This window comes from Oncorhynchus tshawytscha, linkage group LG12 (genome assembly GCF_018296145.1).
Source record: "Oncorhynchus tshawytscha isolate Ot180627B linkage group LG12, Otsh_v2.0, whole genome shotgun sequence".
In the NCBI taxonomy this organism is placed as follows: Eukaryota; Metazoa; Chordata; class Actinopteri; order Salmoniformes; family Salmonidae; genus Oncorhynchus; species Oncorhynchus tshawytscha.
This window is the reverse complement of record NC_056440.1, coordinates 51,086,361-51,113,769: the sequence shown is the minus strand read 5'-3', so window position 1 is coordinate 51,113,769 and position 27,409 is coordinate 51,086,361. Positions and strand designations below refer to the sequence as shown.

The window sequence follows — 27,409 nt, the reverse complement described above, 5'->3', positions numbered from 1 at the left end:
TCTTGGTCCCAGCTTTGATGCACCTGTACTGACCTCGCCTTCTGGATGATAGTGGGGTGAACTGCCGGCCCAGACGGCATCCCTATCTGCGTCCTAAGAGCATGCGCAGACCAGCTGGCTGGAGTGTTTACGGACATATTCAATAACTCCCTATCCCAGTTTGCTGTCCCCACTAGCTTCAACATGTCCACCTTTGTACCTGTACCCAAGTTAGCAAAGGTAACTGAACTAAATGACTATCGCCCCATAGCACTCACTTTTGTCATAATGAAGTGCTTTGAGAGGATAGTTAAGGATCATATCACCTCTTACCTGACACCCTAGATCCGCTTTAATTTGCTTACCGCCCCAATTGATCTACTGATGATGCAATCACCATCACCTCTAAAACTCTTAACTTTAAATAAAGGTTAATTTAAAAATATAAAAAGAATACATATCTTACTCATTTCTGCCATGGAGAAGGAGAGCCCACAGTCCTTGGTAGCAGATCAAGTTGGTGGCAATGTGTTATCCTCAAAGCAGCCGAATAAGGGGTTTAGCTTGTCCAGAATCAAGATGTCGGTGTCCATGACAAGGCTGGTTTTCCCCTTGTAGTCTGTGATTGTCTGTAGACTGCTACATACATCTCGTGTCTGAGCCGTTGAATTGTGACTCCACATTTTATCTGTTTGATTTCCTTATACAAACTACACTGTTTGTATTCTGCCATATTCCCAGTAACCTTGCCATGGTTAAATGCGGTGGTGCTGCTTTCAGTTTTGCGCGAATGCTGCCATCTAGCCACAGTTTCTGGTTTGGGTAGGTGTTAATAGTCACAGTGGGTACAGCATTTCCTATACACTTCCTGATGAACTCAGTCGCCGTATCTGTGTATTCGTCACTGTTATTTTCAGAGGCTACCCGGAACATATCCCAGTCTGAGTAATCAAAATAAATCTTGATTCTGATTGGTCAGACCAGCATTGAATAGACTGTAGCATTTTCTGCCTATAGGAAGGGAGGAGCAAAATGGAGTCGTGATCAGATTTGCCGAAGGGAGGGCGGGGGAGGGCCTTGTAGGCATTTCAAAAAGTGTTTTTCCAGAGTGAGTACTACAGACAATGTGTTGGTAGAACTTCCGTAGCGTTTTCCTCAAACTTGCTTTGATAAAATCCCCAGCTATGTGGTTTCCAGTTTGCATAAAGTCCAGTGTAGTTCTTTGAGGGTTGTTGTGGTAAAATGACGTGGCCTAGCCCACCTAACCCAAAGAGATTAATGAGTTACGAAAGAGTTATGATTGGATCCTTTCTGGAATTAACCGAGAAAAGGAAGAGGTGGAAGTAGTGCGGTAGCAGCTATTTAAGGGGGTCAGCAACAGACTAATCTGAAATCCTTACTCGGAATGTATCCTGCCATGTGAAAGGAGACCATATCATATTGGAGTGATCCAACATAGTTCTACATAACACTAGCTAGCTTAACCTGTGTTTGCACGTTTTACTAAAGTAATTTTTTCTAGCTATGAGCCTGAAATGGGGATTTTTTTTTAACCTTTATTTTACTAGGCAAGTCAGTTAAGAACAAATTCTTATTTTCAATGACGGCCTAGGAACAGTGGGTTAACTGCCTGTTCAAGGGCAGAACGACAGATTTTGTACCTTGTCAGCTCGGGGATTAGTCCAATGCTCTAACCACTAGGCTACACTGCCGCCCCGGCAGAATTTGAATACTTTGAATATTAATCTTTTTAAAACCTATTCAAGAAAAGTCAAACAGAAAAATGTCAATGGGAGGATTTCTGTTCTAGCAAGCAAACATTACATCTGGAATTTAAAAAAAAGTGAATATTTCCTTTAACATTCTGTGTTGTGTTCGTATTATTTTTTATAAGTGATGAATGTTTATAAATTCTTTATGAATGGGTAAATTTTAATGACAGTACAATGACAATAAAATTCAGGCAGGTGGGATTGACTGCATGAAATTTCCCCTACTTGCCAATATAGGCCTGTAGGGGAAATTTCATGCAGTGGGGGTGGTACAGTATATATCAGCATCATTTTCAAAACGTGGTTTGCCCATTTGGCATATTCACTCATACTGGTATGGCAGAAACACACTTTTTAGAACAGACATAAGGATGACGCTTTGCTGTCATTGTAATGATGCATCTATTAAGATACCTACATATGACATCTTGCATAGCATAACATGAATGCACTAAAGATATGCTATGGATATATTTCATTAAGGAAAATGGAAAGGGGGCTACCTAGTCAGTTGTACAACTGAATGCATTTAACTGAAATGTGTCTTCCGCATTTAACCCAACCCCTCTGAATCAGAGAGGTGCGGGGGGCTGCCATAATCGACATTCGCGTCTTTCGGCACCTGGGGAACAGTGGGTTAACTGACTTGCTCAGGGGCTGAACGACAGATTTTTACCTTGTCAGTTCTGGGAATAATGTGGTTTGGACCTGTTTTAACACGTTCAGGAAATGCTTTAGATGTGTAATAAATGTGTTATGGATATGTAGTCAACATATACCATTACCCATTATTTGTATTATTTATTTAATTCATTTTTTCCCCTCATCTTTATTAAGGGAGCCAATCATTTTGGATGTGTCTGTAACTGTGTGTGTGTGCGTGACCTTTTTCCACATGTCTGTTTTGACATATAGAGGTCTTAACTAGTTTGTGTAACATACGGTATAATATGACAAAATTACAGTACATAAGTACTGTAAGTAAGCATTTGTGAGAGGTTATCATTCCTGTCATATTTACATCATCATGTGCAATGAAGTGTAGCCAACATCTGTGTTTGGCTCCGGGGTGAAATACCCCCTACTGTAGGTGCACATCGAGAATTGGCTTCCCCTCCCTCAATCCTTACCTTAAACTGTAGTGGGTAAAATTAAAAACTGATCCCAGATTAGCTTTTAGGGGCAGCATCACCTTACACATCTGTCTGTGGACATTAATGGATGCAACTTTGCATGTGAACCAACTAAGTCAAATTTACATTGGTTAATTAACTATTCCATGTAACTGACATTGTGAATTACAATAGCTATATACTCTTGAGCACAGTTGTCTGTGTGCGTGCGTGCGGTTGCATTTGCTGTGTGTGGTGTGTGCCTAAGCATTACCTGGAAATATAATGTCTACATGTGTGTGAACACCATCCAGTTGATCTGTGATTAGCTCTGGTTTCTATACAATCATGTCAAGACTCTAGATTAACTCTAGATTACCCTGCCCATTAAACAAACTCCTTTATTCAGTGGCCCGCCGCCGGCTATTTTTATCGCTTTTAATAATCTTTATTTACTCAGATTAATTGGAGCCGAGATGGAGGTAATTAGAGGAGCTGATAAAGTGTGTGTGTGTGTGTGGTGGAAGGGAGGTAGGTGGGGTGGTGTGTGTGTGTGTGTGTGTGTGTGTGTGTGTGTGTGTGTGCATGTGTGTATATTGTACATAATGAGTGTGTGTGTGTTCGTATTTGTGTGTATTGAACATATGTGTATATGAGTGTGTTTTCCCCTTCCCTGTTAATGGGCCTGAGCAAGTCACATGAGCCCAGGTGGTGATAACGCCACGCAGACGAGTACTTCGTAAGCGCCTCGCTGAAGTATAAGGCAAAACATACGGTCTCCGTCCGTTTGAGCACGGCGGGCTAACCATATGGCGGTGAGGACGATCAAACATATGGTCTGCCGTCCTCACCAACCCCACCTGCCGAGCTAGTTAGCATGCTTGGCGAAGCGTAGAGTTACAAGATTTTTCTCTCTCCTCTCCTGCTTATATTAGTTGCTATGTCGTTTGCCAATGGAGTTTTGTATTCAGAACAGGGCCAATTTGGGAGGTTCTGGAATTAAATCTGACCAAGCAGTGTCTAGTGTTTAGGATGGTTAAGGTAGATAACTCTCCTTCTTGCTCAGTTTTCTTCTTGTCTTCTTCTTCTCCATCTCCCTCCTTCTTAATTCATCACTTTTTCTCTACTCTTTCCTCTTTCTCCCTCTTCCCATCCTCTGGCTTATGTTCTCTCCCTCCTCCTCCACCACTCTCTATCCTCCTCCTTACTTCTTTCTCGATTATACTCTCCCCCTCCTTCTCTCACCCCCTTCTTCCTTATCCATCTCCCCCTTTATTCTTCCTCCTTCCTTCCTCTCATCCCCGACTCCCACCCCCTCCTAACACCCTTCATCCCCCTTTCTTCCTCCCTCTCCACTCCCTCCCCTCAGGTATGGGCAACCTCACCTTCCAGATCACACCCGACTCCAACAAGGACAGTGAGAGCATCCAGATGGGCCGCGATCTCAAGCTCTCGTGTCACGTGGACGCACAGCCCCAGGACAAGGTCAACTGAATAATACTATTAGTAATAATAATATTAGTAGGGTGTGACCCCTTCATAATAATCTCATAATGATGCCGAATAAATCAAAGTAGGTGAGACGGATGAACATTTTATATAAAGAGATACATAAGCCTTGTTAAAGGACATTATAAATATTCATGCATGCTTAATACAAGTTGCAACAAATTATTTAAAGTATATAGGCTATAGCAATATATTTAATATAATAAAATAACATATTGCTATTTTATATTATTAGGTCAACTACACATGGTACAAGAACGCGGCACTAGTCTACAACTCGGACAGCTTGATCGTGCTGCGCAGCGACCCGGACATGGCACCGGGCACAAGTAGCCTGGAGATCGTGGACATGAAGTTCCGTGACCAGGCCACCTACAGCTGTGTGGCCAACTTTCCTGGGAGCACGGTGCCCGAGATGAGGGTAGATGTCAACATTACCCAAAGCAGCGGTGAGTGGACTGTTTCTTTGTTCTAAGTACCTAACTAGTCATGTGTTATGCTAACTAGCTAGAAAGAGGTTGCATAGCAACAGCATCAACTTCCGGTAGAGAAGTAGAGAAGGCAAAGAGAAAGAAGGCTCAACTGAAAGTTGTGCCCCTTCGATATTAATTTAAGATACTCCAATCCTCTTATGCTGTGGCCTACTCCCGACCGTCACGTTGCACAGAGCCATATTTTTCATTCCATCCTAACGGAAACCCTGAATGTTTCATTTTTCTCTGAATAGAAACACCATAATATTACATTAATTAAGACAAATTCATTAAAATAAATCCCGTATGCTATGTTATTACAAAAAAGGTTTCAAATTCTCTGGCAATGCCAATATGGAAGACTATCAAATGCTTCTCAAAGATGCCCTCTGGTGGTCAAACTAGCACTAAATTGCATTTAAAAAATGGCTGACAATTAGATAATGTGCCACAGAATGCTACAGCAGCCCGCAAGGTATGCTGCAGTATGACGCAACTTTGAAAGGAGGAACCACCGTACAAAGAGAACATGGGCTAAGGTTAGGGTTAGGGTACCTCCTGATTTGACTGGATTGAATTGGAATGCTTGTTGACTTGTTTAGCCAAATGGCGTGAAAATGCTGCTGATAGAAGTGCATAAACATATAAGAAAATAATCAAAAAAATGCTCAGATTTGCAACACGGAAGGTCTCCAAGAACACACTGGTCTCCATCATTATTAAATTAAAGAAGTTTGGAACCACCAAGACTCTTCCTAGAGCTGGCTCCCCAGCCAAACTGGGCAATCGGTGGACAATGGCCTTGGTTTGGGAGGTGACCAAGAACCTGATGGTCACTCTGACAGCTCCAATTCCTCTGTGGAGATAGGAGAAACTTCCAGAAGGACAATCATCTCTGCAGCACTCCAACAATCATGCCTTTATGGTAGAGTGGCCAGACGGAAGCCATTCCTCAGTCAAAGGCACATGTCAGCCTGCTTGGAGTTTGCCCAAAGGCACCTAAAGGACTCTAAGACCATGATAAACAAGATTATCTGGTCTAATGAAACCAAGATTCGTTGGCTTGAATGCCAAGCATCACATCTGGAGGAAACCAGTCCCTGCTCATCACCTGGCCAATACCATTCCTACGGTGAAGCATGATGGTGGTGGCATCATGCTGTGGGGATCTTTTTCAGCTACAGGGACTGGGAGACTAGTCAGGATTAAGGGAAAGATGAACAGTGCAAAGTATGGAGATGAAAAACCTGCTTCAGAGCGCACAGGACCTCAGACTGGGGCAAAGGTCAGACAGCCAAGGCAATGCACGACTTGCTTCGGGACAAGTCTCTGAATGGTGGTTGTTCAGGTGATGGTCAGAGACCTTGGGGATATTTGTTTGGCCCGGAGTGACGGGACCTCCCACTCCTGCGATCTCACCCTCCTCTCATCTCCCCAGGGTCTAGAACTGTTGTTATTTTTCTCCCTTCAAATGTTCAGTAACACTTTATTTAATGTATGTATGTCATGTCCTAATGTTCTCACGGTAACCAGGGTGATGATATCTGTCTGGCTTGACTCGATCATCGGTTGTGGATTGGTGTTGCTTTCTTTCAGTTTCTCTCTTTCTCTGTGTCACGATCGTCGTAGTGAGGAGAGCAAAGCGCAGCGTGATGTGAATACATGCCCAACCCTACCTGGCTTAATGCTCCCCGTAGCCAGGCCAATGCGGCGAGGTGGAATAGCCCGCACTGGGCTGTGCTGGCGAACCGGAGACACCATGCGTAAGGCTGGTGCCATGTACCCCGGCCCGAGGAGACGCACTGGAGACCAGATGCGCTGAGCCGGCTTCATGGCACCTGGCTCGATTCCCACTCTAGCACGGCCGATACGAGGCGCTGCTATGTACCGCACCAGGCTCTGCCTGCGCACCAGGGACACCGTGCGCCTCATGGCATAACACGGTGCCTGCACGGTCCTTCTCTCTCCACTGTAAGCACGGGGAGCTGGCTCAGGTCTCCTACCTGACTTAGCCACACTCCCCGTGTGCCCCCCCAATACATTTTTGGGGCTTCCAACCGCGCTGCCGTGCTGCCTCATCATACCACCGCCTCTCGGCTTTTGCTGCTGCTGCCCGTTACCACGCTGCTTGGTCCTTTGGTGGTGGGTGATTCTGTCACGATCATCATAGTGAGGAGACCAAAGTGCAGCGCAATGTGAATACATACTTTTAATGTAAGACGAATGAACACGAAGTACAATAAACAAACAAAATAAGAAAAACGAACGTGACCACTATAAACACTGAGTGCAAACATGCAACATCACATAGACATAGATAATCATCCACCAATTACCCAAGGAATATGGCTCCCTAAATGTGTTTCCCAATCAGAGACAACGATAAACAGCTGCCTCTAATTGAGAATCAATCTAGGCAACCATAGACATACAAAACACCTATTCTAGTAAACAACCCCATAAACATAAAAACACAACAAACCACCCCTTGTCACACCCTGACCTAACCAAAATAATAAAGAAAACAAAGATAACTAAGGTCTTCTCCATCTCTTTCGATGTCCTTTTCTTTGACTACCACAGACAGTCTCAATCCCCCTCCGTCCCTATCCCTTTTTCAATCTATAAAATGGAAGCACTATGGTGTAAGGTCCACCACTACACTGCTTATACCTGTCCAGAGAGCCACGGGAATGTTGTAGTGAGTGTTTTGGGACTCATATTGGCCAGTCTGCGTCTTTTTAATCTCGTTCCCATACTCACTTCCGCCTAAATGCACGGAGACTGGTGGATAGGAGCGTCGTTAGCCAATCAGAAAGACGTGAGAAACTCCTGGCATGATAGGCATTGGCTTAATTGGCTTCATCTTCCAACCAGTCATCTCCCACAACACCCCCCCATGTCTTGGGCACCTCGACGTTCAGGAGCAGCAGCTGAGCTGACTCGATACTGGACTGTCTCAAGGCATTAAAACCTGTTCATTGTCATAAAATATGACTTTGGCATAACATTAGAGATGTAGACTAATGGACAAGTGTTTGTGTACATTATAATACTTAAGAAATACTGCTCATTCAAGCACTAATCTCCTAAAATAGATGTAACATTTATTTAGTTACAGAATGCTGACTTATTCTGAAAGTTGTTGTTGTTGTTGCTAGGTAACATTCTGAGATTCATGGGAAGAAGTTGCCAAGGGAACCGATTCGCAAAAATGTAATGACAAATACTTTACTCAGTAGGTCACTCCCATATAATTGTATGGTCACTCCCACTAAGGCCAACTTAGAATGGTTGATGTCCCAGGCTTATATGCGCTGTGCACTGGGGAAGAGGTCACCCTCTTTTCACCCTCCCTTTCTCTCTCTTTCTCTCCTGTTGTTGCTCCTAGTCCTACTGAGAGTGTTGACAGATGGAGGAAATGAGGATGTGTGTTTAACCTTGACCACTGGTTCGCCTCGCCAGTCAACACATTGCATTTAGCTTTTTACATTTCCCAGGGCGTGCGATGACCATTAGTATCCAATATAAATGCCCTCACTAATTTTAACATTTAACCTCACTTGCTTCCCCCTCCTCCCCACCTCCCGCCCTGCTCCTCTCTCTCTTCTTCTCTGGGCGTACGATGACCATTAGTATCCAATATAAATGCCCTCACTAATTTTAACATTTAACCTCACTTGCTTCCCCCTCCTCCCCACCTCCCGCCCTGCTCCTCTCTCTCTTCTTTTTTTCTTCTTTTTATGAATCCTGTTTGTCTTTTGGGCAACCCCTCCTTAAATATTTTCTCTTGTCCCCCCTAACCCTCCTTCTTTCTATACAGTGCCTTGCGAAAGTATTCGGCCCCCTTGAACTTTGCGACCTTTTGCCACATTTCAGGCTTCAAACATAAAGATATAAAACTGTATTTTTTGTGAAGAATCAGCGACAAGTGGGACACAATCATGAAGTGGAACGACATTTATTGGATATTTCAAACTTTTTTAACAAATCAAAAACTGAAAAATTGGGCGTGCAAAATTATTCAGCCCCTTTACTTTCAGTGCAGCAAACTCTCTCCAGAAGTTCAGTGAGGATCTCTGAATGATCCAATGTTGACCTAAATGACTAATGATGATAAATACAATCCACCTGTGTGTAATCAAGTCTCCGTATAAATGCACCTGCACTGTGATAGTCTCAGAGGTCCGTTAAAAGCACAGAGAGCATCATGAAGAACAAGGAACACACCAGGCAGGTCCGAGATACTGTTGTGAAGAAGTTTAAAGCCGGATTTGGATACAAAAAGATTTCCCAAGCTTTAAACATCCCAAGGAGCACTGTGCAAGCGATAATATTGAAATGGAAGGAGTATCAGACCACTGCAAATCTACCAAGACCTGGCCGTCACTCTAAACTTTCAGCTCATACAAGGAGAAGACTGATCAGAGATGCAGCCAAGAGGCCCATGATCACTCTGGATGAACTGCAGAGATCTACAGCTGAGGTGGGAGACTCTGTCCATAGGACAACAATCAGTCGTATATTGCACAAATCTGGCCTTTATGGAAGAGTGGCAAGAAGAAAGCCATTTCTTAAAGATATCCATAAAAAGTGTCGTTTAAAGTTTGCCACAAGCCACCTGGGAGACACACCAAACATGTGGAAGAAGGTGCTCTGGTCAGATGAAACCAAAGTTGAACTTTTTGGCAACAATGCAAAACGTTATGTTTGGCGTAAAAGCAACACAGCACATCACCCTGAACACACCATCCCCACTGTCAAACATGGTGGTGGCAGCATCATGGTTTGGGCCTGCTTTTCTTCAGCAGGGACAGGGAAGATGGTTAAAATTGATGGGAAGATGGATGGAGCCAAATACAGGACCATTCTGGAAGAAAACCTGATGGAGTCTACAAAAGACCTGAGACTGGGACGGAGATTTGTCTTCCAACAAGACAATGATCCAAAACATAAAGCAAAATCTACAATGGAATGGTTCAAAAATAAACATATCCAGGTGTTAGAATGGCCAAGTCAAAGTCCAGACCTGAATCCAATCGAGAATCTGTGGAAAGAACTGAAAACTTCTGTTCACAAATGCTCTCCATCCAACCTCACTGAGCTCGAGCTGTTTTGCAAGGAGGAATGGGAAAAAATGTCAGTCTCTCGATGTGCAAAACTGATAGAGACACCCCAAGCGACTTACAGCTGTAATCGCAGCAAAAGGTGGCGCTACAAAGTATTAACTTAAGGGGGCTGAATAATTTTGCACGCCCAATTTTTCAGTTTTTGATTTGTTAAAGTTTGAAATATCCAATAAATGTCGTTCTACTTCATGATTTTGTCCCACTTGTTGTTGATTCTTCACAAAAAATACAGTTTTATATCTTTATGTTTGAAGCCTGAAATGTGATAAAAGGTCGCAAAGTTCAAGGGGGCCGAATACTTTCGCAAGGCACTGTATCTCCCTACCTCTATCTCCCCCTTGCTCCACTCCAACTCCTCTCACACTCCCTCTCTCTCCCTTCTCCAATTTCTCCCCCCTACAGTCACTCCCCCAATTCTGACGGTGCCGGCAGGGGGCCAGGTGGTAAGTGTGAGGGAGGGAGGCTCTGCCGACCTGGTGTGCCTGGTGGATGGCAAGCCCCGTCCGCCTGTGCTCTGGTCGCGCGCCGACAAAGACCTGCCTATGCCCACGGGTGAGTGGGCGGTGGAGACACGCAACGGGCGCCTCCGGCTGACCAACGTCACCCGTGACCTGATGGGTTCCTATCGCTGCCAAACGGCGCCCTACAATGGCCTCAACATCAAGCCACGCCAGGCGCAGGTGCAGCTCAACGTGCAATGTGAGTAGTAAAGTACTACATTTCCTATGAGTCATCTGTTTATTGAGCTCTGACTATTATTGCGTTTGTTCTGTTCTGGTCCTGTTGACCTACATGGGGTGCAGGCTTTTGTTCCAGCCCAGTAGTAACACACCCGATGAATGAATTGAGTAATTGAGTATGTTTTTGAGTAGATGAATCAGCTGTGGTAGTGTAACGGAGATCATTCTGAACCATGCTCACATGATGAATATCCTTGACCGAGACCTGAAGACTTGCTTTTGTTCACCCAGGTAATGCCTACATTTTAGCTCAACAGTCTGGGTGTTGCTCAGGAGACCTGAGTGCGTACCCTGGTCAGTCAAATTAGCACTTGGCCGGTTCAAAACTGCCATCTGTCTGTTGCACTAATGCCACCTTTCAGGGTGTGGTTTGAGTTAAACTTTTGTCTTCAATCATCATTCTTAATTTTTCTCACCAGCACTACATGCCTCTACATTTCCCTTTAAAAAACTATTGAAAGGTGAAGTTCAACAACATTATCAGTCATTACAACTCAACCATCAATTCCTTCAAATCGATAGCTAGCACTACTAGATTAGCATCGACTGCTGTCTCAATTCAATTTAAAACTCACACTGGACTGGAGTATGCTAACGGTAACCCCCAAACGGGGTTGAATGCACTCTTACTAACAAACAAGGTCACTAATTAACAAATGGTATAATGCCACTCAGAAACCAATGCTGCTAAGTGAGCAAACCTTGTTTATTGTTTACGCGAGCCATTAGTGACGACGCTAGCTAGGCTATTAGCGAACTCTCCCCTTGGTTATATTTACACTTTGTGCTCAGTAAAAGTGCTTATGCCTGCCACACTTCAATAATGCTTCCATTATGAAAGGGGCTCGTCCATAAAGTTCAGAACCCTAAAAGCGTCAGAATTCAACACCATTTCTCTTCGCATCCCCATTCACTAACTGTAGCCTACAGTATGTGATGTTGCTAGACGCTCGTGAAAATCCAGCTCCTGACTTTCCAGTTTCAAAATAGTGCCACTGAAGGTTGTTTTGCCATTGTTTTGTCTTCAATGCGGTGCTGTGCCATGACAGCCAATGTTGAATAAAACTCTCACTGTAGAATGTGTTTGTGTGTAAATTGTAAAAGGAAGGTGATGCACTTTGGTGGATGGAGCGAACAATACACTCATGGCTAATAGTGAAACATAGAGGCTCAAAGAATAGCCCTGAAGCCCACATAGCTTAGTATAATATCCCTTTACATCCATTCTTTGGAATTTTTTTGTTTACAGCTTTCGTTCCAATGCCTGTATTTCCCATTAATTGTGAATGCAACATTAACAATGTGAGAAGATGTATGGTCCTCTATGTATCCTGTAATATATTCAAATAATTTAAACTTTTGATAGAGGACTGTCCATCTGTCAATGTATGAGCCCCATTGAAAAACCATTGGCTTAATCTGTGAACGCTGTAGTTTCCTTTAATTGACCTGGAGTGACTACTCTATTGGGAAGCTTACGAGCCCTGAAGCCTAAACATCACAAAACAAACCTAAGTCCTAGCCCCTGCCCCCTAGGCACTTATGTAGAGCTGAGAGAATTGGCCTCTGATATGCTATATGGAATTGTTGTTGCGGACACTTATACAATCCTCTCATTTCTCCACAACTGCCTTGTGGGTAGGGACTAGGAGTTGGTTTGGGATTCAATGTAATGGATATGCCCACACTAGCTTGCTTAGCGAATTAAACTACACTTTTATAATAAAAGTTGCTCAGGTGCTTCGGTCTGTCCCAATAGGTGAACCCTTTTTGGTGTTTAAACCCTCTATGCAGGGTTCTTCATAGAACTCCCTGTAAATGGTTCTACCTAGAACCCTCTGTGAACATTTCTAGCAAGAAGCATTTTTTCCTCTAAAGGTTCTTCCTAGAATCCTTTATGAACAGTTCCACCAGCCAAATTCCCATTTAAAATGTCATTAATTATGACAATAGATTACATATATCATAAGGCCTTTCTTTGAAGGCCTAGTTATACCCTAATACAGTGGTGTTAGGAAACTCCTGGTTACATTATTCTTGCTTGCAAAGTGATGTGTAATTCCTATTGGAATCCAGACAAGGTGAGGATTTTCCATTTTTTATCACCTGAAGCCTGCATTCAGAATGATTGCTAGGGTAAAGAAGACTGGCCAGTGGGATGACCTAAATCATCTGAAATGGATCAACCTTCTCAGTAACAGGTGCAATAAATCCAACCAATTGGATTAGTTTATAAAATGTATGTTATTTATCTTTATGTAGCATAAGATTAATCAACCAATCAATGTACATGCAAAAACACAGATATTGAAACAAACTATTCTGAAAATCAACCTGCAATAGAGCATGCTGGGAAATATGATAATGAGTGTTTTACTCAACACAGAGTAAAAATGACGCAATCACACTCAACTCTGGTTTTTAACAACAACACAAAGGTTATTTTACACCGCCAAGTTTTATGTTAATTTAACTCCTGAATCAACACTAGAAATGTTACACTGAAAAATCTACATTAGGTTAAACTGGCCAATTTGCTGTGTAATATGCAGTACAAAAATGCACTGCTGGTTCACTCATACTTCCTTCTATTCTCCCACTCTCTGCTCAATAAAATCAAAGAAAATACTAATTTGAAAGACAGAAATCATGGCAAAGATATCAATTATGTCAGTACTGTAAATGTAAAAGGGTTAAGGGAATACCAGATACGTGCACAAATATTCCTGTATACTCTAGGAACAGTTTAAAATATTCTCACACATATCTTTTTAAATGTATCAAATTACTCAAACTTCTGATCTTAAAGTTTAAACACTGAAGTAAACACTATTGCTCAGGCACTATTTAAAAGAAAGAACAAGTATTATAATAAAAAAGCTTATTCAGATTCAGAAGCAGAACCCTTTTTGCCTTCGAAAGAATCCTTCTAGCCTCTCAAAGAGACCTTTCTTCTAAAAATGGTTCTTAGGATAACAAATGTTTGAGGTAGAACTCTTTGCCTTACAAAGAACCCTCTCTTCCAAAAAGGGTTCTTCAGATGAAAATGGTTCTTGGTAGAACCCTATCCCTCCGCAAAGAACCCTATTGGAACTACTTTTTCTAAGAGTGTAGCTTAGCGCAGAACAAATGCCAGCTTAATTAAAGACCACTATGACCGTGGAGCTGACATTCCAAATCCTCCCAAACCCATCCACCATCCGTCCACATGCTTACAAAGATACTACTAGATTTACAAGGCTTGCTAATGCAGGCGGGCGGAAGGACGACACTTTCAGATGCTCGTCTAGTCCAGTCCACTTCAATGATTTATTGGCCAGGTGGCCACCCCAGTCTAGAAAGACAGACATAAAGAGAGAGAGAGAAACTGAGTGTGACAGATGGATGGAGGAAGAGAGAAAGACAAACTGGGAGAAGGAGAGAGTGACAAACTGAGAGAGGAAGGGTTTTAGTAACAAGCAAGAGAGGGAAGAAGAGAGAGAGACAGAGAGACGGAGAAAGAGACAGAGGGAGAAAATAGAAAATGAGGGAGAGAATTACGAACAGAGAGAGGAAATCAGAGATAGGTAGATGTTGCAGAACAGGGAACCATTGCAGGGAACCATCAGTGCTTTGGAAACCAATGATTCCCCTTTCCTTCCCTGGATTTCTTCACTGTACCCAAACCAAAAACAGAATTTAATGCATTGCTCAGTTATGTATAGAGCCATGTCCTCATGGAAGGCTCTGCCACCAGAGGTTACTCAAGCAAAAAGCAAGTTTAACTTTAAAAAACAGATTTAAAAAAACATATTGTATCACAGCGCCTCTCTTCTTTCTAAAGATTTAATTGAACTCTTATTGCTTATCAAAGTATGAATATGTGCAGAATAAATGAATAGTGTCTAATTAGTATTTTTGTTGTCTCTTGGTGTCTTTCCAATATATAACTCTTATTTTATGATTTTTTATTTTAATTAATGTCATATCTTATGCTGTTTTTGTATATAATTTGTCATGTATTTATACGTTTTATGTGGAACCCAGGAAGAGTAGCTGTTGCATGTGCAGCTAACGGGGATCCGAATGAACTTAACTAAACCCTCCTTCCCTTCTACTTTGTATTTATTTGTTTAGTTTATCAGGTTCGTTTTTCAACCCTTCATTTAGCACCGTTGATCGATACGCGGGAAGATGCTATAATTTTTTTTACTGTGCCTATAAATGGACAACCCTCTTTATCTCTTCCTCTCCCTTTCTCCTCTTCCTCATTTTATTCTCCCTTGCCTTCCCTTTCTTTATCACTCCTCTCACCGTGACATGGATGTTCTTCTTCATTGCTATTCTCATCATCATCAATCAGACGGCATCTCACCGCATCTCTCTGTCACTATCCTTCTCCCTCTCTCTTTGTCTTTCTTTCCCTCTCTCCTATTCCCTTGCCACCTCACTCTCTCTTCTGTGTCCCTTTTGCTCTCCCTCCCTCGCTCCGTCTGAGCTCCTCAGTCATGTGCAGTCTTTCTCTCTTACACCACACATGCTCTCCGTCATCTATCTTTCTCCATCACCCCCCCCCCCACCACCTTTTCTCCCTTACACTTGATGCAGATCAATCTCCCTGGAGTGTACCGTACTGTAAATGTCATGTCTTCATGCATTACTACAAGAGGGTAGTGTACAAACTTGACTAACACGCTGGGAAAGCTGTGTTTGTGTGTGTGTGAGAGAGAGAGAGTCTGCCCGCATTAATATCTGTCTGTCGGTCTGTCTGTCTGTCTCTCCCTGTATTTCCATCTGTATCTGTCTGTGTGCGTGTGTATGTGTGTGCATGTTTCTGTGTGTGTGAGTTAGAGCGAGGATTACGGCAGATATTTGTTGTCTCCAATAAGACGGACGATGATTCTGTTTACGGGGATTATGGCATCGTGAAATTGAAACATTCTAGCGTAGCACGAGCCGCCAAGGAAAATAGATAGGGGAGACAGTAAGGCCTGTTGCGGAGTCATTTTGTCACTGGTCCCATCCGTGCACCACGTTTCTAGGATGAAGACACCAACTGCTGACTGGCAAGATACGAAGCCACCACTACATCACTTTATCAACAAGCCTCACCTTACGTCTCTCTGCCCCCTGTTCTGTCGCTTTTCCTCCTCTCTCCTTCTCTCTCACAGCCACCTTTATCTTTTCCTCTCTCATCTCATTTATATTGTATATCTTTTTTCCCTCCCTTTCGCTCGTTCATGGTCTCTCTCTAGGGGCTTCCACTGTTCCCATTCTCTCAATTCCTCTCAATCTTCCTTTCTTTCTTCCCTCTCTCTGACTCTCTCTCTCCAGAGGTTACTCCTGTGTCCTACCTCTCTCCCTCACTCACCCTCTTTCTAATTCTTGCTCTCTATTTCTCTCTCTCTTTGGGTGTCCTCCTCTGCCCCCCCCCCCCTCTCTCTCTCTCTCTCTCTCTCTCAATTCAATTAAATCCAATTCTCATGATGTAACAATAGACAGACATATTACCAATTTGCAATATTAACATAATTAAAATAATAATAATACATATTGTCAACGGGACAACAGTAACAGCAATAATCAAGGGTCAAAATAGCCATTCAGTGAACAGTAACAAAGGCAGAGAGGACATGGGCAGGTTTGTTGGTCTGTCAGACATTGACCTTCATTATATGGCAGGCAGCAATGTAGTGCGCTGCCAACCCACAGCTCTCTGCATCCTCCCCCAACAGGACGGGTAGACTATTCTCATCCGAGTGGTCTTTGAAACCTTGAATAAAGGTTTCAAATTTGGAGAAATTACACTCTCTCATTGTTTTATATTTTTGACATTTTGTCAGGAAATGCAGCTCGGTCTCGTGTTCTGCTATGGTTGCCTTTCCTCTACAGCAGCTATTCCCAAATTACACCAAATAAAAATGTGATTCACGTTTAAAAAATTATAATTCTTCACATTAAAAAAAAAATCTTCACATTTTCAAACAGTCCATTTACATTTTCCAACGGGGCTATACATTTGGGTGAGTTTTTTTTATATATTTTTTTTAAATCTCGCCTGAGTTTCACTGCCAAAAATAAAATTAAACCATCAGCCAATTTGAAAAATATGCCACAGGAGGTTTTGAGTGAGAATTAAGACGACTTTCAAGTAGTAAGGCATCTATAAAAGCAACAGATACCATTAATAAGAAGGGTCTAGAAGTTTCGTATATGGTGAGCTACCGAGTGGCTAGGACAGGCAAGTCCCATACTATTATGGAGGACTTAATTATTTCTGCTGCCACGGTTATGGCTGGGACAATGCTGGGGGAAAAGGCAAAAAGAACGATACAGACAATGCCTTCATCAAACAACACTGTTTCACGACGCATTTAGTGACATGGCAGGAGATGTTTTGAAACACTGCTTTGCATACAAGCCAGTGAATTATATGCGTTACAGCTGGATGAGTCAACAGACGTGGCGGGCCTGGCACAGCACCTGGTATATGTCCGTTACGTTTATGGGCGGTCAATTAAGGAAGACATCCTCTTCTGCAAACTACTGGAAACCAGGACAACAGGAGAGGATATTTTTAAAGTACTGGAAAGCATTGTGACATAAATTGGACTTTGGAGGTCAAGATGTGTTGCTATCTGTACCGATGGTGCAAAAGCCATGACAGGGAGACATAGTGAAGTGTGTAATGCACATGCAAGTAGTTGCTCCCGACACCAATTGGGTACACTGCAGCATCCACCGAGAGGCTCTTGCTGCCATTTGAATGCTTGACAGCTTGAAAGACGTTTTGGACGCTACAATGAAAATTGATAACTTTGTTAAAGCAGGGCCCCTGAACTCTTGTGTATTTTCTGCACTATGCAATGATATGGGCAGCGACCATGTAACACTTTTACAACATACAGAAGTGCGCTGGTTTTCAAGGGGCAAAGTATTGACATGTTTTTTTAATTGAGAGACTAGCTTAAAGTTTTCTTTACTGACCATAATTTTCACATGTCTGACCGCTTGCATGATGACGAGTTTCTCACACGACTGGCCTATCTTGGTGATGTTTTTTCTTGCCTGAATGATCTGAATCTGGGATTACAGGGACTCTCCGCAAGTATTTTCAATGTGCGGGACAAAATTGAGGCTATGATTAAGAAGTTGGAGTTCTTCTCTGTCTGCATTAACAAGGACAACACACAGGTCTTTCCATCATTGTATGATTTTTTTGTGTGCAAATGAACTCAAGTTTATGGACAATGTAAAATGTTATATAGCAAAGCACCTGAGTTGGGTGCGCAATTACCAACTACTTTTCCGAAATGGATGACACAAACACCTGGATTCATTATCCCTTTAATGGCCTGCCTCCAGTCCACTTACCGATATCTGAACAAGAGAGCCTCATCAAAATTGCAAAAAGCGGTTCTGTGAAAATGTAATTTAATCAGAAGCCACTGCCAGGTTTCTGGATTGGGCTGCGCTCACAGTATCTTGCGTTGGCAAATCGCTCTGTTAAGACACTGATGCCCTTTGCACCCACGTACCTATGTGAGAGTGGATTCTCGGCCCTCGGTAGCATGAAAACTAAATACAGGCACAGACTGTGTGTGGAAAATGAGACTCTTCAATACAACCCAACATTGCAGAGCTATGTGCATCCTTTCAAGCACAACCTTCTCATTAACCTGTGGTGAGTTATTCACAATATTAAATTAACAAATACATTTTTATAATTAAGATGGTTGAATAAATAGCAAAATGATTGACTATTATTATGTTAATTCATGCCCCGGTCCTATAAGAGCTCTTTGTCACTTCCTACGAGCCGGGTTGTGCCAAAACCACACAAATTCTTATGTTTAATAAATGTATCGTATAGTGTGTGTGTGTGTGGCATGCTTACAATGATGGCAAAAAACAACATTTTAGAGTGTGCTGACCCTGGTGCTAGAGGTGGTATGCAGCTGGAGGTTGAATGTTTGAAGGGATACGGGAATATAACAAGTTTGGGAACCACTGCTCTACAGGGAGCCAGGCATTCCTGTGTCTACCCTTCTCAGTGGCAAGGCTGTGCCCACTGAACCTGTACTTTGTCAAGGTTTTTCTAAGGTTTTGATCTTGGTCAAACCATTTTCCACGGTGTACAGTACTGTCAATTTAGGGCCAGATAGCACTGCATTTTGCTTGTGCTTCCTAATAAATAATGTACTTTTGTTTTGACTGTGTTTTGTTTTGGTTTATTCTGATTGACTGGATGTTCTTGTCCTGAGGCTTCAGTGTGTTAGTAGAACAGGTTTATGAACCAGCTGGATGTGGAGACTATATTCTTTCCTCAGATCTTGTCATTGCAGGACTTTGTAATGTTAATGTATTTTAGATGTTTCCAAAACTGCCATGAAGTGCAATTGGTTCAATGACAAATTCAATTAGTTTTAGCCAAATTTATTTCAATTTGAATTAGTTTTTAGTGGCGTAGAATGCCGTGCGTGCTTTCTCACAGTTCATTCACTGCCTCATTTAGGTGTCCAGTTGAGCTCATTTTTAAACGTAAGAAATTGTAGTGTGTGCATTACTCTATATATGTTGTACTAATTGAGCATTTTAGTCTAATTCCCTGAGATCTGGATATTCCCTGGAAAATCATTATTTTTGACTTTTTGGGGTTCAGGCTCTGCTGTGGGTGACAGCAGGCACAGGTCATCTGCGAACAGCAGACATTTAACCTCTGAATTGTGGTGACTAGCACCAGGGGCTGAGGATTTTTCTTGAATTGTGGCCTAGACTGCAACCCTGGCGAAGGCCCCGCCCCTGGTTAAAGAATTATGTTATTTTCTTGCCAATTTTGATGCTGCACTTATTACCAGAATACATTGATTTAATGATAGAATCAAATTATTTTCGGAAGTCGATAAATCGAGTGTACATTTTGGTATTATTTTGGTGGAGTGTGTTGGGTGTAAATATGATTGGTCGTGCGATGTTTTGGTATAAATCCAATTAGAATTTTATTCAAGACATTGTGCTTTTTAAGGAAGTTTAGATCTCTTGTATTTATAAATCTACAGAAAACCTTCCCCAGGTTACTGTTCACACAAATGCCTATGTAATTGAAATGTGTCTCCATTCTTAAAGCTTGGGGTTATGTGTCCTTGATTCCAGATGTCAGGGAAATAACCTACACTCAAATTAAACAGTTTTAATATAGCCAATTTAAATTTTGCACTAGTGAATTTGATCATCTCATTTAGGATTCCATCAGGTCTGCATGCTTTTTTTCCCCTACATTTCTTATAGAGCTCCTGGTCAGTAATTGGGGAGTCCAATGGATTTTTCATGAATTTTGCATGGTTCTGCGTTTGCATCAGTTTGAACGATGTTGTAGAGTGTTTTAAAATGGCTTGTCCAATATGTCACCATTTTGTATTGTTAATTTCTCTTGTTTAGATTTTTTGTAGGTTTTTCCAATTTTGCGAGAAGATGTTTGTGTTTATGGACTCCTCAATTAGTGTCAGCTGCTTGAAGTTGTACTGTGCATTTTTGGTTCTTAGTGTACAGTACATTTATAGTTTTAAAGTCTCACAGTAATTAGGGTGTAATTCACCATTATTTGGGTCTCTGTGCTTTTGGCTTAATACTGTTTACATTTTTTTCCTTATCATTTGACAATCTGCATCAAACCAGTTTTCATCTGTGGTCTGGTTCGTTTTTTATCCATTTCAGTTGTGTTTCATTTGCCGTTTTCCAGAATATATTGTTGATGTTTTTTATTGCTAGATGTATGCCTTCTTTACTGTGAGTGAATGTGGTATCCAGAAAATTATCTAAGAGTGTTTTAATTTTTTGGTTACTGGTTGCTTTCTGCTATTCTTATGTGCTGTTTTGGGCCCATCTGTATGAATTTCTGATTTTGTAAAGCTTACTGGGCTGTGAATGTGTGATTGTTTTCCATGTCTGTTCTTTTGAGGAACAATGTCATTTGGCAGTAATCAGACAGAGGTCTTAGTGACTTGACAGTGAAGGAGCTGGGAAAGAAAGGGTATATGTCTGTAATCATATAGTCTACTTGTCACGCCTTGGTCTTAGTATTTTGTGTTTTCTTTAATTATTTGTTCAGGCCAGGGTGTGACATGGGTTTATTGTGTTGTCGTATTGTTTTTTTTGTAGGCATTGGGATTGTGGCTGATTAGGGGTGTGTCTAGCATAGGCTTGGCTGCCTGAGGCGGTTCTCAATCAGAGTCAGGTGATTCTCGTTGTCTATGATTGGGAACCATATTTAGGTAGCCTGGGTTTTACTGTGTATTTTGTGGGTGATTGTTCCTGTCTCTGTGTAGTGTTCACCAGATAGGCTGTAATTAGGTCTTCACGTTTCGTTTGTTGTTTTTGTATTTTTTAGTTATTTCATGTATCGCTATTTTTTCATTAAAGAACATGAGTAACCACCACGCTGCATTTTGGTCCGACTCTCCTTCAACAGACGAACGCCGTTACAGAATCACCCACCACACACGGACCAAGCGGCGTGGTAACAGGCAGCGACAGCAGGAGCAGCGAAAGGAGGAATGGACATGGGAGGACGTTATGGACAGCAGGAGTATGGAGTATACGACTTGGGAGGAAATAGACAGGTGGGCGGTCGACCCAGAGAGTGTGCCAGAGCCCGCCTGGGATTCGCTGGAGCAGTGAGAAGAGGGCTATAGGAGAATGGAGTCGAAGAGAAAGACACGGTGGCGCAGAAAGAAACCCGAAAGTCAGCCCCAAAAATGTATTGGGGGGGGGGCTCAGGGAGAGAGTGGCAGAGTCAGGAGTCAGATCTGAGCCAACTCTCCCTGTTAATCGTGAGGAGCAGCGATCAAAGGACTTCTGGACTTGGGAAGAGATATTGGACGGAAAAGGACCATGGGCACAGCCTGGTGAATATCAACGCCCCAAAGAAGAACTGGAGGCGGCGAGAGAGGAGAGGCGCTGGTTTGAAGAGGCAGCACGGCGATGCGGATGGAAGCCTGAGAGTCACCCCCAAAAATGTATTGGGGGGGGCTCACAGGGAGTATGGCGATGCCAGGTAGGAGACCTGCGCAAACTCCCTGTGCTTACCGGGGGGCTAGAGAGACCGGGCAGGCACCGTGTTATGCTATGGAGCGCACAGTGTCTCCAGTGCGGGTGCATAGCCCGGTGCGGTACATACCAGCTCTTCGTATTGGCCGGGCTAGAGTGGGCATCGAGCCAGGTAAGGTTGGGCAGGCTCGGTGCTCAATAGCTCCAGTGCGCCTGCACGGTCCGGTCTATCCAGAGCCACCTCCACACACCAGTCCTCCGGTAGCAGCTCCCCGCACCAAGCTTCCTTTGCGTGTCCTCGATCCAGTACCACCAGTTCCAGCACCACGCACCAGGCCTTCAGTGCGCCTCGCCTTTTCAGCACAGCCAGAGCCTTCCTTCCCTCTAGTGCTGCCGGAGCCTCCCGCCTGTTCAGCACAGCCAGAGCCATCCTTCTCTCCTGCCCTGTCGGAGTCTCCCGCCTGTTCAGCGCTTCCAGAGCCTTCCTCCTCTACAGCGCTGCCGGAGCCTCCTGCCTGTTCAACGCAGCCAGAGCTGCCAGTCTGCATGGAGCAGCCTGAGCTGTCAGTCTGCATGGAGCAACCTGAGCTGTCAGTCTGCATGGAGCAGCCTGAGCTGCCAGTTTGCATGGAGCAGCCAGAGCTGTCAGTCTGCACAAAGCTACCAGTCTGCATGGAGCAGCCAGAGCTGTCAGTCTGCATGGAGCAGCCAGAGCTGCCAGTCTGCATGGAGAAGCAAGAGCTGTCAATCTGCATGGAGCAGCCAGAGTTGCCAATCTACATGGAGCAGCCAGAGCTGTCAGTCTGCATGGAGCAGCCAGAGCAGCTAGATCCGCCAGTCAGCCATGATCTTCCAGATCTGCCAGTCAACCAGACTCTTCCAGATCTGCCAGTCAACCAGACTCTTCCAGATCTGCCAGTCAACCAGACTCTTCCAGATCCGCCAGTCAGCCAGGATCTGCCGGAGCCAACTACCTGCCTGAGCTTCATCTCAGCACTGGGCTTCCTCTCAGTACTGGGCTTCCCCTCAGTACTGGGCTTCCCCTCAGTACTGGGCTTCCCCTCAGTCCCGGGCTGCCCCTCATTCCCGGGCTGCCCCTCAGTCCCGGGCTGCCCCTCAGTCCCGAGCTGCCCCTCAGTCCCGAGCTGCCCCTCAGTCCCGAGCTGCCCCTCAGTCCCGAGCTTCCCCTCAGTCCCGAGCTGCCTCAGTCACGAGCTGCCCCTCAGTCCAGTGGGGTTCTGGGTGAGGACTACGAGGTCATGGTCGGCGGCGAGGGTGGACTATCCCAGGACGCAAGGGGAGGAACTAAGACATTTATGGAGTGGGGTCCACGTCCCGAGCCGGAGCCGCCACCATGGACAGACGCCCACCCGGACCCTCCCTATGGTTTTGAGGTGCGTCCGGGAGTCCGCACCTTGGGGGGTTCTGTCACGCCTTGGTCTTAGTATTTTGTGTTTTCTTTAATTATTTGTTCAGGCCAGGGTGTGACATGGGTTTATTGTGTTGTCGTATTGGGGTTTTTGTAGGCATTGGGATTGTGGCTGATTAGGGGTGTGTCTAGCATAGGCTTGGCTGCCTGAGGCGGTTCTCAATCAGAGTCAGGTGATTCTCATTGTCTCTGATTGGGAACCATATTTAGGTAGCCTGGGTTTTACTGTGTATTTTGTGGGTGATTGTTAATGTCTCTGTGTAGTGTTCACCAGATAGGCTGTAATTAGGTCTTTGTTGTTTTTGTAATTTTTTTGTTATTTCATGTATCGCTATTTTTTCATTAAAGAACATGAGTAACCAGCACGCTGCATTTTGGTCCGACTCTCCTTCAACAGACGAACGCCGTTACACTACTGTGCTGTGGACAGGAAGTGAGCAACAGGTGAATCTCCCCAAAGAGTAACCTACCTTTGACAAAGTAGAGACCCAGGCTTCGACAGAGCTGCAACAGATCCCTTCCGTTTTTGTTGATGGCTCCGTCACTGTTGTTTCTATTGGGGAGATTACGACGGTTGGGAGCAGTATGGCCTGTAAGAAAGCCCTCCCCTCGTGTGGTTGTTAGAACGGGTAGTGTTCCTGTTCGCTCGTTTATGTCCCCACAGACGAGCACATTTCCCTGGGACTGGAAATGGCACGCCTCTTCCTCAAGGATGGGAAATATCTCCTCTGAGTAATATGGGGATTTTGGGGGGGATATATATTGTGCATAAGAACACATATTTTTCTGTCAATACAAGTTTTCCCCAAATTTTTTTTAACCAAATGTGATATTTACCCATTTTCAGGTGAACAATTTGATTTTGTAGTTTGGTTTTGTAGCAAATGATCAATCCTCCAGATTCTCTGCCTCTATTGACAGAGCTGTGTTTCTGTGATGGCAAAATTACCTTTCTGTAGCTTGTGGGACAGTGACTGACAATGTCTGCCTTACACCATGTCTCCTGCAGAATGATGACCTCAACATATTTAAGATTTTTTTTACTACAGTGCTAAACTCTTTGGTCCAAAGGTTGATGAGTTCAGGCTCTCAATGTTCCACATGCTCACTGATAGCGATCTCATGTTACAAAAAGAAAGAATAGCACAGTCAAAAAATAAAGTAACTACTAACTACTATGTTGATAAGAGTGAGAAACAGGAAAACAGAAAACATTTTATCTTTTTCTTCATTGAACAAGTAAACTTGGAGGAGCTGTTTAATCTCACTCAATCCTACACAGTTCTCCTGTCCACTGAGGGCCTCCGCATAGTTGCACTGGTCCTGCTTTTGGGCCCTGTGGAGGGAAGGGGGGCAAGGTCTGGGTGAGTGTGGGTCAGTGGGGCGTAGCGGTGTTCGGGTGGTGAGGGGTTGCAGCTTCTCTCTCTCCTCTCTCCCTCATTCTTGCCTTCCAAAGAATCAATATTCTTCCAAAAATGGTTCTTAAAATGTTAAAGGTTCTATATAGAACCCTTTGCCTTACAAAGGGGTTCATCTGATCAAAACAGTTATTGGTAGAACCCTATCCCTCTTCAAAGAACCCTATTGGAACCCTTTTTTCTAAGAGTGTAGGTATTCTGCTCTAAGGAAGTGAGTTATTTTTACAATGAGAAGATTCAAGCTTGCGTACTCAGATATAATAATAATTTACTGGATTCCAGTAGCCCAAAGCACTTTACCTAGGCTTGCTAGCACTGACAACTTCTTTATTGAGGAAAATGTACTTACTACGACTGTGATATGTGGTTGTCCCACCTAGCTACCTTAAGAGGAATGCACTTACTCTAAGTCGCACTGGATAAGAGCGTCTTCTAAATGACAAAAATGTAAAATGTACAATTACCAGGCCTTGGTATCAACTCCACAATCTACACTTCATCTCCCTTATCGTCCAGGTCTCTTTGAAACACGGCCAAAACATAGTCTATAATTACATAGCCATTGCCAATAAAGACAAAATTCAACTGTGGCTTAAGGCTAACGTCGTGTGAACCCTAACGTTTGTGACCCCATACGTATCGTGGCATCGTTAGCTCTGCATTAGCATCCTTTGCTAATAAGTAGCCTATTAGCTTAATGGCAGCGCGGGGTGATTTGCAGCAGTATAATTCTGCTACGGTGCTAGCCATTGGACCTGGAGGCTAGTCAGTCATTCTCCGTGGATAGATTCTGACATGTTAATTACACACGATTAGTGCTTAGCACGACGCTAAAGTCTGCGCCTCGTGGCGTCCGATCCATCATGTCAACATATCAGTTTTCACATGTCAGGTGTGACATCTCTTGCTCCTTGTCTTTATTCTCCTGCAGGGTACTGTATGCAGGGAGAGGTTCCTGGGATAAGCTGTAGAGAGGCCAGGGTTTTATTCCACAAAATTAATTGATTATCAAGTGGCTTAGTATTGTTTTCTTACGTCTTAAGACGTAAAGAACAATACTAAACCACTGATCATGATTCAAGGTTTCTCCTCCTTTCATTATTTTGCTGGGACCATTGTTGGGAAGACACCTATCTCCTTTTCTGCTTTCTTACTCTTCCCTCTACCCTCTCTCTCTCTACCTCCCTTTCTTGCATTATTCCATTAAAGATCTGTCTTTCTCAAAAACTGTGAGAGGAGGCTATTTGGGAACACTTTATTTGAAGGCTACCTACATAAGGATGTCATAACATGTTTATAACCCATACATAACTTATTAATTAACACTCATTTTCCCCCTTCACTCAGACGCTCCAGTCCTGGACCCGGTCTTTCAGGATGTCCGTTCACCCAACTACCAGTTTGTGACGTTGCGCTGCCTCATTCAGAAGTCCAACCCGGCACGAGTGGCCAGTGTCCGCTGGGTCCGAAACGGCGAGCCCCTGTCCTCCCTGACCCCGAACCCGCAGGAGAACCCGCAGCTGAAATTCAAGCTGGACCCCAGCAACAACGGCACATATGAGTGCCGCGTCAGCAACGGCGTGGGCAGCTCCACCTGCACCTTCAACGTCTCGTGTGAGTACCAGAAGAGGTTGGAGTTCCTGGTAGTGTTAGGATTTAAGATTGCAGTGTTTGGTTTTCAACAGACATAATGGGACCCATATGGTTATGGCTACAAGATGAAAAGAGAGCAGTTTCTCATGTCATAAAATATAGGACTGAAAATGAAGTGCATTACAACTTTTAAAACAAATGGGCGTCTGACCCTCTGATACAGAATTCATAAAGTACCAAACCAACCAACCAAAACTCCCACTCCCTCTTCTCCTTCTTCTTTCTCCCTCCCGCAACACTGTAGCCCGTCCATACAACGCAGAGTTTTACTTTGATACGCCCAACCCCATCCGCATTCAGAAGGTCAACAACTACTCCTACAACCTCCAGTGGACCCAGAGAGAGCCGGCAGCTACAGACCGCATCATCGGCTACTGGGTCAACGTCCGCACGGTGGGTCACACACACACACACACACACGCGCGTGCACACACACACACACACACACACACACACACACACACACACACACACACACACACACACACACACACACACACACACACACACACACACACAAACGCGCGCACACACACACACAAACGCGCGCGCACACACACACACACACACACGCACACACACGCACTGCGTAAGGAGCCTCACACACACTGCAGGAGGAGTCGCACACACATTGCAGAAAGAGTCCCCCACACATTGCAGAAGGAGCCTACACACACGCGCACACACACACTCACTCACTCACTGACCCACTCACTCAGGAGCACTATATTGAGTGTTGTGTGAAGTGAAATAAGTGAACGTGGGCCTTCATAATTTGAGCCAGGGGAATAGCTGAGGCTGTGTTGGGAGTGGACAGTGGATCGATGGGAGCTTGTACTGCATTAACAACACTCTCTGAGCAGCCAAGATCCAGAGTGACACCTCTCTCCACCCTTCTCTTCCTCTCCTCCTAGCTACATGCCTCTCCTCTCCCCTTTCCCCTCTTCCTCTCTATCCTCCACTCTCCATGCTTTCCTCTCCTCTCCTCTCCTCTATTTTACTTTATTTTCTTGTCCTCTCCTCTATTATCCTTTCACTCCCTTCTACTCCTCTCCTCCTCTTTCCTCCTCTCCTCTATTCCCCTTTCTTCTCTATTCTCCTTTCTCCTCCTCTCTGCCTCTTCTCCCCTCATATTGCCCATCTCCACCTCTCCTCTTCCTCTATTCTCCT

At 43.9% G+C, this 27,409-nt stretch overlaps 1 protein-coding gene across 1 annotated transcript in view; it reads left to right on the top strand.

The window, feature by feature from the left end:
* Positions 1-27,409, top strand: part of LOC112263451 (MAM domain-containing glycosylphosphatidylinositol anchor protein 1) — a 408,035-nt gene that overhangs the window by 271,611 nt on the left and 109,015 nt on the right. Inside the window, exons 8-12 of the mRNA XM_042330737.1 lie at positions 4,233-4,348; positions 4,608-4,821; positions 10,377-10,673; positions 25,934-26,200; positions 26,484-26,632. Coding sequence (XP_042186671.1) covers positions 4,233-4,348; positions 4,608-4,821; positions 10,377-10,673; positions 25,934-26,200; positions 26,484-26,632 — 1,043 coding nt within the window. The remainder of the gene's footprint in view (positions 1-4,232; positions 4,349-4,607; positions 4,822-10,376; positions 10,674-25,933; positions 26,201-26,483; positions 26,633-27,409) is intronic.